General features: G+C 45.7%; 1 protein-coding gene across 1 annotated transcript in view; it reads left to right on the top strand.

Annotated features, from left to right (window-relative positions):
* cep120 (centrosomal protein 120) overlaps positions 1-12,940 on the top strand; it is a 17,753-nt gene extending 4,813 nt beyond the window's left edge. Inside the window, exons 3-19 of the mRNA XM_015029959.1 lie at positions 365-479; positions 551-695; positions 1,065-1,213; positions 1,835-2,032; positions 2,100-2,324; positions 3,437-3,771; positions 3,909-4,058; positions 4,725-4,904; positions 4,977-5,073; positions 5,739-5,927; positions 6,991-7,080; positions 7,162-7,254; positions 7,998-8,159; positions 8,233-8,355; positions 8,603-8,701; positions 12,164-12,309; positions 12,589-12,940. Of these exons, the coding sequence (XP_014885445.1) occupies positions 365-479; positions 551-695; positions 1,065-1,213; positions 1,835-2,032; positions 2,100-2,324; positions 3,437-3,771; positions 3,909-4,058; positions 4,725-4,904; positions 4,977-5,073; positions 5,739-5,927; positions 6,991-7,080; positions 7,162-7,254; positions 7,998-8,159; positions 8,233-8,355; positions 8,603-8,701; positions 12,164-12,309; positions 12,589-12,805 (2,713 nt within the window). The 3' untranslated portion in view covers positions 12,806-12,940. The remainder of the gene's footprint in view (positions 1-364; positions 480-550; positions 696-1,064; positions 1,214-1,834; positions 2,033-2,099; positions 2,325-3,436; positions 3,772-3,908; positions 4,059-4,724; positions 4,905-4,976; positions 5,074-5,738; positions 5,928-6,990; positions 7,081-7,161; positions 7,255-7,997; positions 8,160-8,232; positions 8,356-8,602; positions 8,702-12,163; positions 12,310-12,588) is intronic.
* Positions 12,941-13,225: the final 285 nt, after the last annotated feature.

Here is a 13,225-nt window from a genome sequence, read left to right as displayed (position 1 = left end):
CCCTCTGGCCCTCTGCCCTGCCCCTCCATGCTGTCCCTCTGTCCCTCCATGCTGCCCCTCCAAGCTGTCCCGCTGTCCCTCCATGCTGTCCCTCTGTCCCTCCACTCTGTCCCTCCATGCTGACCCTCTGTCCCTCCATGCTGTCCCTCCAAGCTGTCCCGCTGTCCCTCCATGCTGTCCCTCTGTCCCTCCACTCTGTCCCTCCATGCTGACCCTCTGTCCCTCCACTCCGTCCCTCCGTGTTGTCCCTCTGTCCCTCCATGCTGACCCTCTGTCCCTCCACTCTGTCCCTCCACTCTGTCTCTCCATGCTGACCCTCTGTCCCTCCACTCTGTCCCTCCATGTTGTCCCTCTGTCCCTCCAGGCTGCAGCGGACACCCATCAAGCTGCAGTGCTTCACTCTGGACTCCGTCAGCAAGAAGAAGGAGAGCGTGGGCTACATCGTCCTGGACCTGCGGTCGGTCCAGGAGGCCAGGCAGGTAAAGCGGCGACTGCAGGCCCAGGTGAGCGTGTTTCTGCGCCGTGGTGACGAGGCTGCGCTGTGTTCCAGGATCCCCGCTGGTACCCGCTGCTCAGCAGTAAATACACCAAGCAGAAGGCAGCGCTGCTCGTCGGCACGCTGCTGGAGAACGACTCCAAGGCTGCAGCAGCTTCTTCTGACAAGATCCGAGCCAAGAAGGCGGCGCCTCGACAAGGTCGGCTGGTCTGGACCGGCTCTGCTGAATATGGGGGTGTAGGACCCTGCAGACCCGGCTGGTTTACTGTGCATTTTCCTGCTGATGCTCTGGAACCAGAGAGCAGCTCATGATTATTGTAGTAATTCATTATCCTCACAATTAATCGATTCATCGGTGGGGAAATGCACATTCTGCAGACTTTTCATTTCACCACTTCAGCTTTTTCTAAACAATTTTAGAAAAGCATTAAAAGATGCACAGAAATAAAAAAAATGTAATTAAAGATAAGAAAAACATGTTACTGAAATTTTGGGTAGAACTTATTTACAAAGGTGTTTCTGGTCCTGTCTGAATAAAAACATGAGGTTTATTGTGTCTGTGCTGCAGGTTCTGGCCCGGTGAGCGGCGCGCTGCCCGCCAGGCTGGAGGCGGAGCTGATCCCGGATCAGGGCTACCATCAGGTCGGTCCGGCGGATCGCTGTGGCGACATGTTCGTCCTCTCCGTTACCGTCGCCTTCGCTACCAAACTGGAACAGGTGAGGAAATCTGTCAGCTTCCTCCCCGACCGACCGACCGCTCACTGGTTACATTTCATATGATGTCATCAGGAAAGTAAGTTCTGGGGTTTTTGGTTTCGGGGCTTTTAGAAATGATCCGATCTTTGATGACAAAGGTAACAGACTAACACGTCTGGTGTTTTTCTCAAACTGTGTCTGTCTCGGTGAACGGACCTTAAAAAGTCTTCATAGGTGTTGAATTCATCAATCTAAAAATAAAACCTTAATTATTGTTAAAATCTTAAAGAAGTCTTAAAAATGATGATTGATGCATGAGAAACATGAAACACAAAACCTCAAGGTCAGTCAGCAACAAGCTGCAGGTGTTTTTAGTTTTCACAGGCTTTGTTTTATGATGCTTCACTACAGGAAACACATAAAAAACTCATGTTTTATGTTCAAATTGTTGCTAACTGACAAGTTTTTATTTGGATCTTAAATTTGATTCCAAGTGATTTAAAAAAGACTTACAGTTTTGAATTTATCTTCCGTTCAGCTGTAGTAGTTCTGGATGATATGTCTTAATAAAATTAGATTTTATTTTTCTTTCCATCTTTTCTTAAAACTGACCCCAGGCTGTTTTCTCTGTCGTTGCTGCAGCTGATTCCCAGCACCAAGAAGCTGCTAGCGGAGGACTCTGGTTTCTTCTTCTACTACTCCCTGCTGGGGAACGACATCACCAGCGAGCCGTTCCACAACCTGCTGAGTCCAGACTTCGAGCCGGAGCGCGCCTCCGTGCGCATCCGCAGCAGCACGCAGGCGCTGCAGGCCTTCCTGACACAGCAGTCCAGCCTACAGGTGAGCCCCCGCCTCTGACCGAAGCGTCATGGCGGCGGCCTGTCCTGACGTCCCGCTGCGTCCGCAGGTCCACCTGTGCTGCGGGAACCGCTCTCTGGGCAGCAGCGATGTTTCGCTGTCCGCCCTCGCTGCCGCCGCCGCCACCGCCGACCTAGAGACCAAGGGCGCCACGGTGGAGGGGGCGTTCGTCCTGCAGCCGCCGCCACGCAGCAAGCTGCCGGCTCTTCCTGCGGAGCTGCAGCCGACGGTGGGCGTGGCCGTCACCCTGAGGAGGGAGGAGCCAGCGCCTCAGGTAGGGAAACGCCACAACGCTGCAGGAAACTGAATTAATGAGTTACTACAACGTTTCATTTCCCTCTGGATCAATAAAGGATTTTTGAGTTTGAATTGCTGTGATTAGGCATGTCGTGTACCGGTACCGGCCCGATGAATAAAACTGGGCCGAGATCAACACATTCATTTCCATCTTACTGCTATCTGGCTTTATTTAATAGAATATGAAATTATTTAATAAGGGACAGAGCTTATAAATAAACATGAACATTAAAACAACCATTTAATTCACACACAAAACTACAAGAATTATTTATAGTACAGCAAAATAGCAGTTATAAAAAGCACTAAAATAAAACATTTAAAACATTAATTCAAAGTTTTTATTTAGAAGTTTAAACATCAGTTGTTTACTGCTTATAGTTTTACTTAATATTTAAAAATCCTCCTGGATGTTTTACCCTTTTTATTGATTTTACAAATCAGACATTAGCAACAAAATAAAAAAAATTATCGGAAAAATAAAATACAAAAAAACTCTTAATGTCAAAGTGAAAACTGATTTCTACAAAATAATAGTTTAATAAAAATGTTTAACATAAAGCTGCAAGAGTTCAGCAGGAAACTGACGGATCCACTGACTCCCTGCTGGGACTGGAGGGGTGTGAATACTTTTACAGTAACTTATTGTAAGGTTAAATAATTTTATTTAATTGTCATGTTTTAGAAACTTTTTTTTCTAAATGATTTGTCAAAAATGTCTACTTTTTTCATGATTTATTTATAAATCAGTAAAAATGGTAAAACATCCAAAGGGGTGAATACTTTCTATGGAGCTCCTCAGAGTTGTATTTATCTGTGTAACTGTCAGATTTATTAGTGTTTTTTAATTTAATCCTGGAATCGTTTCTGGTTTATTATAGTCCTGTCTTCTTCTTGACGGCCACTAGAGGGCAGCAGAGTCAATGTTAAGCTGAATTTGGCAGAGAAACAGTTTTAAATCTTTAACTCTGTTATCTGTTGTTTGAGCTTCATAAAGATGCTGAAAGTATTTATGATGAAATAAGTGAGAGTTCAAAGGTTAAGTTTTGTTTTTTTATCTGGGTATTTTAAATATTTTGTGTTTTTCAGGTTTTGAGGGGAAAGGATCCCAGCAGAGCTCCACCTCTCCCTCCTGCTGTCGCTCCGACCCAGAAACCTGCTGCTTCCCCTCCTCTTCCTCCTCCTTCGTTCCGTACGGAGAGCGAGGCGGAGAGTCTGCTGGAGGAGCAGGAGCTCGACAGGAAGCTGGCGGGAGGTGATGAAGGTGATGCTCCTCTTCGTCACCCTGAAGGCGCAGCGTCCTCCGTCAGCGTCTCCGCTCCCAAAGTGTCCATCCCATCCTCCGCCCATCACTACTGCTTCTCTCTGGACCTGCGCAGCCTGGCCAAGCTCGCCACGCCATACCCCATCGCCGCCATGCTCAGGTGGGCTCCCAGTCTGACCAGTACCGCCGCCGGTCCTGCTCCCAGTCTGACCAGTACCGCCGCCGGTCCTGCTCCCAGTCTGACCAGTACCGCCGCCGATCCTGCTCCCAGTCTGACCAGTCTGGGTCGCTCTCCAGGTATTCGTACCAGTTCTTCGGCAGCTCGGCTCCCATCATGACCAGTCCGCCGGTGGAGCTGCAGAGGAACATGGAGGTGTCACTGCCGCAGTCCTACTGCGCTTTCGACTTCGCCGCGTTGCCACAGCAGCTGCAGGACACCTTCCGCAGGTAACACACCTGTCGTCAGGTAGGGCGCCTGTCGTCAGGTAGGGCGCCTGTCGTCAGGTAGGGCGCCTGTCCTCAGGTAGGGCGCCTGTCCTCAGGTAGGGCGCCTGTCCTCAGGTCCTTATCCAGGTTCTTCTCTGAGACACACAGCAGGTTAAAATGTCTTGTATTAATTAAAACAGTAATTTGGCCTTAAATACGTCAGTCACAATTCTTAAAGTACTTCTTAATTGCATCGACACGTTGCATCGTGACGTCATGCAGGTAAGATCCCGCCCCCGTCTCCCTTCTGGAGGGCAGAAAGCTGCTAGCTAATGATGTATAGCATTGGTTTTAGCTGCCGAGTCTTACATGTACGCCTGACCATAAAAAGAAAAAAAACTATGCAGTGCTAATTGTCAACACTACAACAACTAGATAACGAGGTAAGGAAAAAGTTTTAATGCAAAAAAAAATAAATAAATATATATATATATATATAGTGAAGGAGAGGAAAGTAGGTCAGTTATGCTAGCTTGACTATGAGAACCTTAACATGCTGCAGAATTTGGTGGGTTTGCATGTAAAAGAATTGCATTACCTGGCGTTGCTAGCTGCGCCCAGCCAGGTGTTTGGCTGCGTGTTGCCATGGTAACATGGTAACACGTTACCATGGCGTTGCTGTTCCAGGGTTCCTCTAGTGGTGGAGCTGTGGGACCGCGGCTCCTCCAGCAGAGACCAGCTGCTGGGCTCGGCCTCCATCCAGCTGCACCAGGTGTTGAGCTCAGAGAAGACCCGGCTGGGCCCGGCGGGGGACCCGGGCTGGAGGCAGACCCACCAGGACCGGATCCCTGTGGTCCACCCCCAGCGGTAGGGACGCCTCAGACAGACAGACAGGCGGGTCGCCTGGCGGTTACTAACAGCGGTGTGTCGGTTCTCCAGGCCCGCGGAGCGCGTGGCAGAGCTGAGCTACGTGGCGACGCTGGAGGATCTGGGCTTCATTAAGGCTAAAGAGGTTCTGGTGTCGGACTCGATCCAGGTGGGTCCAGATGGTTCTGAACCTGGTTGAGTGGGTCAGACTGCAGCTGACCATTATTTTAGTGATTGTTATTCTGACGATTAATTGGATTAAAAAAAATCAGAACGTTCCCAGGTTTTTCATTTAAGCTTTTTTTAAACATTAGAAATAAATTAAAGCTGCAGTACGTAACTTTTATAAAAAATTCAAAGAAATGCATAAGAAATAAACATTTTATTGCCTAAAATGCAATGACATCATTCATTTATTCAAACTGCCACTAGAGGACGTCCGGGTAGAACACTGACAGACGAAATGTAATTTATCATAAATGCAAAACGTTTTATTGTACAGTTTTGGCTGAATTACTGCTCAGAAAATTCTGAATATGCTCAGAATATGGATGGATGGATATTTCTCTTTAATCTGGATACATCAGTTAATGAATAATTGATTGCTAAATTAGTTGACTTTTATTTAAATGATCGATTCATTCTTTCATCCCTGATCAGCTGAAGACTATAAATACAAACATCTTCAGTCAATGAGGAACAAATTTCCACTGAATAGTTTATTAAACATGAGATGAATGTAAAATAAAAAGCTTTTATTTTATTATAGTTGATTTCATTACAAAGTTTCCGTTCCTCTGAGTTTTCCTTTATTTTTCCTCATCGTGTCTCTAGGACGAATGTCCCGCCGTCCCTCAGTCGTCTTCTCACCCAGCAGCACCCAAGCCGTCCCTGCTGCCGCCGGCCCCCCAGGGGCCCGGGGCCCCGCCGGCCCCCCAGGCTACCAGGGACACCCTGGAGTACCGCGCGGCCCTGGAGCTGGAGATGTGGAAGGAAGAGCAGGAGGATTTGTTCGACGATCAGGTAGAAACAGAAGAGTTAGCTCTGTTAGCCGCTAGCTAGCTGTCTGTCCAATCAGGCGAGTTTTCAGGAGTTTTAAAATGTTGCAAAAAAGAAAAATGCAAATTTGCGTAATTTCATCAGAAATTATGGTTGAAATTAACAGGAAGTAGAGGTTGCTAACTAGCATGCAGCAAACGTTTCAGAATAAAACGGAGTCTCCTCAGCTGGAGGTTTTGTGCCTCTGGTAAGGCTCAGGTCCACCAACGGGTGGGAGCGATCACTACATCAGAACTTATTCAGTAAATGTTTCCATTTCCTGTTTAGTTCATTAAATCATTTTCCAAAAAGCCAAAAACCACCTCAACTTAGCAACAAACGTTTTTGGGGAAATTGAAAATGAATTCAGTTTAATTAAAGCTGCAGCAGGTAACTTAAAATATAGTTTTTACATATTTGTTGGAAGTGTCACCATGTTGTGACAGTTTGGTATGAGATAATCTGTGAAAACTGTACTAACTAGAAGCCACCAATCACAGCCAGGAGGCGGGTCTTAGTGTTGTCAATCACCCTGCTCACCCCAAGCCTCCAAGGCAAATGTTCAAATCGATGTTTCTCATTTGCACAGTTAGCAGCGTGTACATGATAATGATTGACAGCGCTAAGCTCCTCCTCCTGGCTCTCATTGGTTGTTTTTGGTTAATTTCTTCAGACAGCAGATCGATCTTTTCAGATTATCTGTCTATAACAAACATTAACAACATGGTGACAGTTTTAACAAATATGTAAAAAACATATTTTTAATAAAAGTTACAAACTGCAGCTTTAATTGAAATTAACGTTAAATTCCCGACCCGAATAAAAATATCTTAAAATATGTCAACAAAAGAATAAAGTTGATCTTTTTCCTGTAAAAACTCAGAACTTTCCACATTTTCTAAGTTTTTCTGTTTTTAGTTGGTTTTTACATGAAGACAGAATTTCAGTGAGGATGGAGCAGAAGAAGCTCAGTAAACAGGAACGTCTGGTTCTGACCCGGTGAGGAGTTCTGGTTCTGGTTTAAAGATGGCGGCGGTTCTGTCTGCAGCTGAAGCAGAAGGAGCTGCGGCACATGCAGGCGCTGGCGGACGAGTGGAGGAAGAGAGACGGAGAGAGGGAGGCGCTGGTCAAGAAGAAGGTCAAGAGTTCATCTGATCCGGTCCTGAACCAGTTCTGGTGGTTCTGATCCAGCTCTGATCCGGTTCTGGTGGTTCTGCAGGAGCTGGAGTTCAACCTGCTGGAGGAGAAGCTGCAGAAGACGCTGTGTGACCTGGAGAAGAGGGAGAAGCAGCTGGCTGAGGCGGAGCTGCAGGTCAGGCTGATCAAATCTGATCAATATGAACTGAAAGTAATCGATCATTTTTAGATCATCTTCAGTGTTTACTGAAATGTTCTGACAGTTTGTTGAATTTTTCCACAACTACCTTACTTCTTTAAGGGAAGTGTCGTGTTTCTGGTCTGAACTCTTTGTGTTTAATAACTTCCTGTGGAAATCCTGATTGTTCTTCAGTTTCTCCTGAGCCGCTTCAGTTGCTGCAGCTCCACCTAGTGGACAGAAGGAGCCTAAACAGGCCACAGGAACAGTTTTTCTTTTTACATCTGACCAAATAGTTTAGTTTCAGGCATGATTAGAAATAAATATTAATATTATACGAACATGTGAAATCTAGAAATAATAGTAAAATAAACCAATAATTTCAGACCTTTTATGATATTTTAATTAAAGGGGATGCTGTAGCGTCATGCTGATGCAGATAAATGTGAATATTATTGAAAAGTTCAGTTTTGTATCGATGCCTTTATTTCTGTTAATTTTCTACTTCCAGCCAATAAAAACACATTTAAGATCATATTTTTAAAAATGGGTTTCATAAACTGATTAAAACCGTTTAGAGGTTCTGAGTCTCATCAGAACCAGATTCTGATTTATTCAATCAGAGCCTAAAACACTCTTTAGTAATTTCTTGGACTTTTTACTGTAACTTGAGTAAAAACATGTTGAAGTATTTTTAATCGAGTTTATTTTAAATCTGATGTGGTTCTGTTCCTCTGCAGACTCAGCGTCTGCAGCGGGAGCTGAGAGCCGAACACGACCTGACCCAGAAGGAGCTGCAGGAGGCCAGCAGGCGGCTGCAGAGGGAGAGCGACCACCTGGTGGCGCTGGAGAGGGAGAAGGTCCGGCTCATGGAGGAGGAGCGTGGCCGGCTGCTGCAGCAGGTAGAGAGGTGCCGGTTCTGCCGGGTCCATAACGGCCTGGTTAAACTCGGTAACGTTCTGGTTCTGGGTCCAGATGGCGGACGCAGAGGCCCGATACCAGCAGCTGCAGAAGGAGTTCCAGCTCTACCGGGAGCAGCAGAACCAGCGGCCCGAGTTCAGGCTGCAGGCAGAAGTCAACCTGCTGGCGCTGGAGAAGGTGAGCCGACACCCGACCCGACCCGCTGGCCTCTGGGTTCATACCAGCGGTTCTGCTACAGCCGTTCTGCTGCAGCCGTTCTGCTGCAGCCGTTCTGCAGCAGCCGCTCTGCAGCAGCCGCTCTGCAGCAGCCGCTCTGCAGCAGCCGCTCTGCAGCAGCCGTTCTGCAGCAGCCGTTCTGCAGCAGCCGTTCTGCTGCAGCCGTTCTGCAGCAGCCGTTCTGCTCTGACGGTTTGTTTCTGTGAAGGTGGAACTGGAGCGGAAGCTGGAGTCGACCACCAAGTCCAAGCTGCACTACAAGCAGCAGTGGGGCCGCGCGCTGAAGGAGCTGGCTCGGTTCAAACAGGTACCGCCTCCGCTGGGCCGGAGGTTCTGCCTGCTTCTGCTCAAAGGTTAACCAAATTCAGACAAGATGGCCGCCCTGCGCGAGATGACATCACTGAACGATGTCATCACGCGCAGGGCGGCCATCTTGTTTGACAAGCAGCAGACATGGAGATCAGCTCTATGATGAAATATCAGAATAAGGTTTATTTATTATGACTAGAATAAAGCTATAATATGACAGGAATGCAGTCGTTCTGCAAAATTTACATGAAACAAAGTTTTATTGTTGCAGCAATAAAGTCATAATATTGGTAAGATGACGTGGTAATTTTATGAAAATAAATGTGAAGTTGTTATTTTTACAGAGAAGGAAATATTTGATCAGCATCAAATTCTGATCAGCAGAACTTTGTGGCTCTTTGTTCGTTTGCTCGTTTCAAGCGGATCGGGGTGAATCCTGATCCTGACGTTTCCAGGATCCTGACCGGCTTTTCTCTCATTTGAACAACGTTTTTCTTGTATTTTTAAGACGTTTTTCTGGTAAATTTGCGTTTTTATTCTGCTAATATTGTGACTTTATTCTTGTAATTAAACAATCTTGTCTCATCTTTACAATAATCACTTCTCATGCGAGGGATCATTACGATAAAAGCCAATTTATGAAAATATTTTCTGTTATTTAATTTTTGGAAACGAAAACAAACTTTTTTATTTTTTATGTTTTTGGTCCAGCTCTGCTCTGAACTCGTCAGATGAACTAATAACTGTTCCTGACAGGAAGCAGCTGGAGAACCCGACCCAGATCTTCCTCCTCCTCCTCATCATCTCTCCCTCCGGTTTCTCACATCCTTTATCTCCGCCCCCCTCGGTTCTCGTCGTGGTTGCAGAGAAAACACGGGGTGATTTATGCGTCTTTAAGGGTTTCGTCGCCTCCTGCAGATCAATCTGCAGCAGCGTCTCTCTCTGTTTACTCGGCCGGTTCTAAACTCGTCTGTTTGGGTTTTCTCCTCGTCGATTTGTTCTCGCCTCCCGTTTCGCTCGGCGGATCATAAAAATTCCTGAGGAATGATGTTCTTTCCGCGCCGCGAGTCGAAGCCCAAACAGCGCCGAGGTGTTGGGTCAAAATATTGGGACACGGACCTGGAGTTGTTCTTTTCTGAGGGAAAATATTGGGACAGGCAGATGAAAGATGTGAGGCTCACAGCTAAATTTGGTGTTTTTTAAGGCTGAGCAGGAGGTCGGGTCGCTTTAAAAGCTGCTTTTATGAACAGAAACATAAACAAAGATATTTTTATTGTAAAAAATGGAGGATTGAGCCTCAGAGAAACCAAAAAAGGAAACTTGTAGAATGGAACCCGTTTCTTCCTGCTGGCGGTTTAACGAGGAGCGATGAGGAGAATATTCAGATCTGTTACTGTAGATTCAGTAGAAAACAGATTAATGGATATTTTGTGGGGTTCTGTGAGGAATCAACAAGCAGTCAGTATCTTACCTCCAGTCAGGGAAAAATTACTACATTTCTCAAAGTTTTAACATTTTGTATTTATTTTTAGAGTCACTCATTGAGCTACTTAGTTCTTCACAAATAGATTTTTCTTCTGTTTCCTGGTTTGATTTCTTGTTGGGAACTAAAATGATCAGCATAACTTTTTCTTCTTTTTATTTATTTTTTGCCTCCTAATAAGTAAATTCTCAGAATCAGCCCAAGTCTTTCAATACAACTAAAAGAACAAAAAGGTCTTGGATTCTGGGACAGACCAACAAACGACAATCTGTTTTCTGATTGAAGCTTTTTAACATTTTATTCACTTTAACTCAAAACATTGAAGAATCACACAGTCGTCATGTTCTGTACAACCCGTTTAGAATAAATACCAGCTTGAAGTTGGTATTTGGCAGGAAGTGTTTTTACTTTTAGCGTTTCTGTGGTGAGTGGAGGCGACGTCACACTGTGTGTGAAAGGAATCGTCTTTTAACCAGAGACAGCAGGAGAAATGACCTGAAGCTGAATAAACTGTAACTTAATTCAATAAATTAAAATGTTTCAGGACTGGTTGGGGGTTCTGACCCGTCTGGAGTCGGACCTGCAAACGTAAAAAACCCAGAATAAAAGCTCATATTTCAAATGAGACTTTAATTGAACCGTTTAGTTTTAAAAGCTTTAAATCGTTTTTCTACAGATTAACAATAAAATAATATTTATTTCACCTCCAGCCCAAAAGTTCTGACTCTTCTGGTTTATTGGGTCAGAACTGCCAGGCTCCTGGTCTGGTTCTGCTGTCGGTACCACCTGGTTCTGGTCCGGTTGTCCTTGGCAGATGAAATGTTCGGCCCGATTGTTTTCCCTGTAATTATCCAGGCAGCAAATGGACCGGAGAGAACCGGGCCGGGTCAGCACCAGGAGTTCTGTTAGTTTTCCCATCCAGACCGGGCCGGCTGCGGTTCTGCTGTGTGTCACCAGAACCCAGCGCCTGTCGGCCGGTTCTGGGCCGACCCGTTTGGGTTAAACTCGGTTATTTGACAGAAAGCTGCTCCTATTATTATTAAAAATCATATTTAAATAAAAATAATTAACTGTTATTGATTTAACTGACAAATTAAGAAGATTATTAAAATCAATAATCAGTTTCGTAAATGCAGGGAAGTTAAATCAGGTAAATATTGAAATAATTTTTGCTAATTGATTGAAATATTTGTGATTAATTGCAGATTTTGTATCATAACATAATAATTAATGTTTATATTGATAAAAGCTCTTTGGTGGATAAATTCACTTCATGAGCCTTAAAACAAATATGATCAAAATTATTCTGCAGAATAAAGTAGCCAGAACTCATCGTATTACTGGGTCGGGTCCAACCCGACCAGAACTCTGAGCAGAACCTTCAGGCTCCGTTTATGGATCATATTGAGTTAAAAATGAGACCCAGATCCTCCGGGTTCTGACCCGTCATCACCCGGTTCCGGTGCCAGATCCTCAGAACCTTTTTTCCTTTTATCGGATTTACGTCGTTTCTTCATTTTGCAGCTGCAGTTCTGACCCGTTGAGCCCAAACAGTTTGTTTCCGTCCTGATTGGATCGGACCTCAGAGTGGCAGCCGAGCCGCTCTGACAGCGTGTTAGCACGGCTCTGATTTACGGGTCGTCCTGACCTCAGATCAGCGGTTCTGGTAAATCTGGCCGGGCGGCGGAGAGAAATACGACTCTGTGACGTTTTTATGAAGTTTTCTGTCGGCTCTCACGGCGATGCGGTTGGTCTCAGTGGATCGGCTCCTCAGGGAGACTTTATGAAAATGTACAAGCAGACAAATTTATCATCGCGCCGCTCTGCGCTCTAATTAAGGACAAACACAGAGCTGGCAGCTGAACTCAGCGCTGAGGTCAGAGGTCAGAGGTCTGTTTGCTAATGATTTTAGTGGAGATATGAAGAGTTCAGATGCTAGCAGAGCTGCGATGCTAACGCTAACGTGTTTGTGCGCAGAGGGAGCAGGAGAACGCCATGGCCCGGCTGAAGAAGCAGCAGGCGGAGCTGGAGGCCATGAGGCTCCGTTACCTAGCAACAGAGGAGAAGGACGCGGTGCGGCAGGACCGCCAGGAGCTGGATGACATCAGGAACGAGATCAACAGGTGAGGAAGATGTTTCAGTCTGGAGGGTCAAAGGTCAGGAGGTCAGGACCGACGTCTGCAGGAACACTGGAGATAAAATAAATACTGTGTTGCTTTAGCGCCTTAGCATTAACAGAATTAGCACATTAGCATTAGCAGGATTAGTGCTTTAGCTTTAACAAAATTAGTGCTTTAGCATTAGCTTATTTATTTAGCGGAGCTGAAAATAAGACAACCTGATGTGAAATGTTTTGTTTAGGACGTGTTTTACTCTGAATGTTTGTAACTCCTGCCCTACAGGCTGAAGAAGCAGGAAGAGGAGAAGTTAGGCCCCGCCCCCGCAGAGCCAGACTCCGCCCCCTGCCTGAACCTGAACGAGAGCGCGGAGGAACACCTGAGCCGCCTGCTGGAGGAGAGAGACACGCTGCTGAGGACCGGCGTTTACACGCATGACGACCGCATCATCGCTGAGCTCAGCAGGCAGATACAGGAAGCCATGAGGGACAGGAAGCTCTGACGGCCAATCAGAGGGAGACGGCCGCCGCACCGACCAATCAGACAAGGACGTTTAACCTGAGGCCCGTGGAGAGGAACTGAGCCTGATTCAGCTCCGTTGAGTTAACGTTACACAGAAATAAAACTTTAACTTGTAGTTTTTACAGCGTCTGAAGCTGCTCTGCTCTTTCTGATCAGCTGGGATCAATATTCAGCTGATCAGAACCAGAGCTCTGGTGTTGAAGGTTTGATTCTCGTCGACAAACAGCAGGTGAAGGTTTTTTATGTAAATGAATGAAAATCTTCCAGAAAAACCCTTCAGTTCACTAGAACAAGTCAAACTGTTTTTATTAACGGATCCAAACAAACAGGTCAGAAAATCATTTTTCTGCTAAAGCGTTTTAAGTTCTGAACCAACCTGACGTTCAGCTGTTACACAAAC

This window comes from Poecilia latipinna, unplaced genomic scaffold, assembly GCF_001443285.1.
Source record: "Poecilia latipinna isolate Pla-1442-1.1 unplaced genomic scaffold, P_latipinna-1.0 Scaffold168, whole genome shotgun sequence".
Classification (NCBI taxonomy): domain Eukaryota; kingdom Metazoa; phylum Chordata; class Actinopteri; order Cyprinodontiformes; family Poeciliidae; genus Poecilia; species Poecilia latipinna.
The sequence above is the reverse complement of the archived record's forward strand: the minus strand, read 5'-3'. Positions and strand labels throughout refer to the sequence as shown.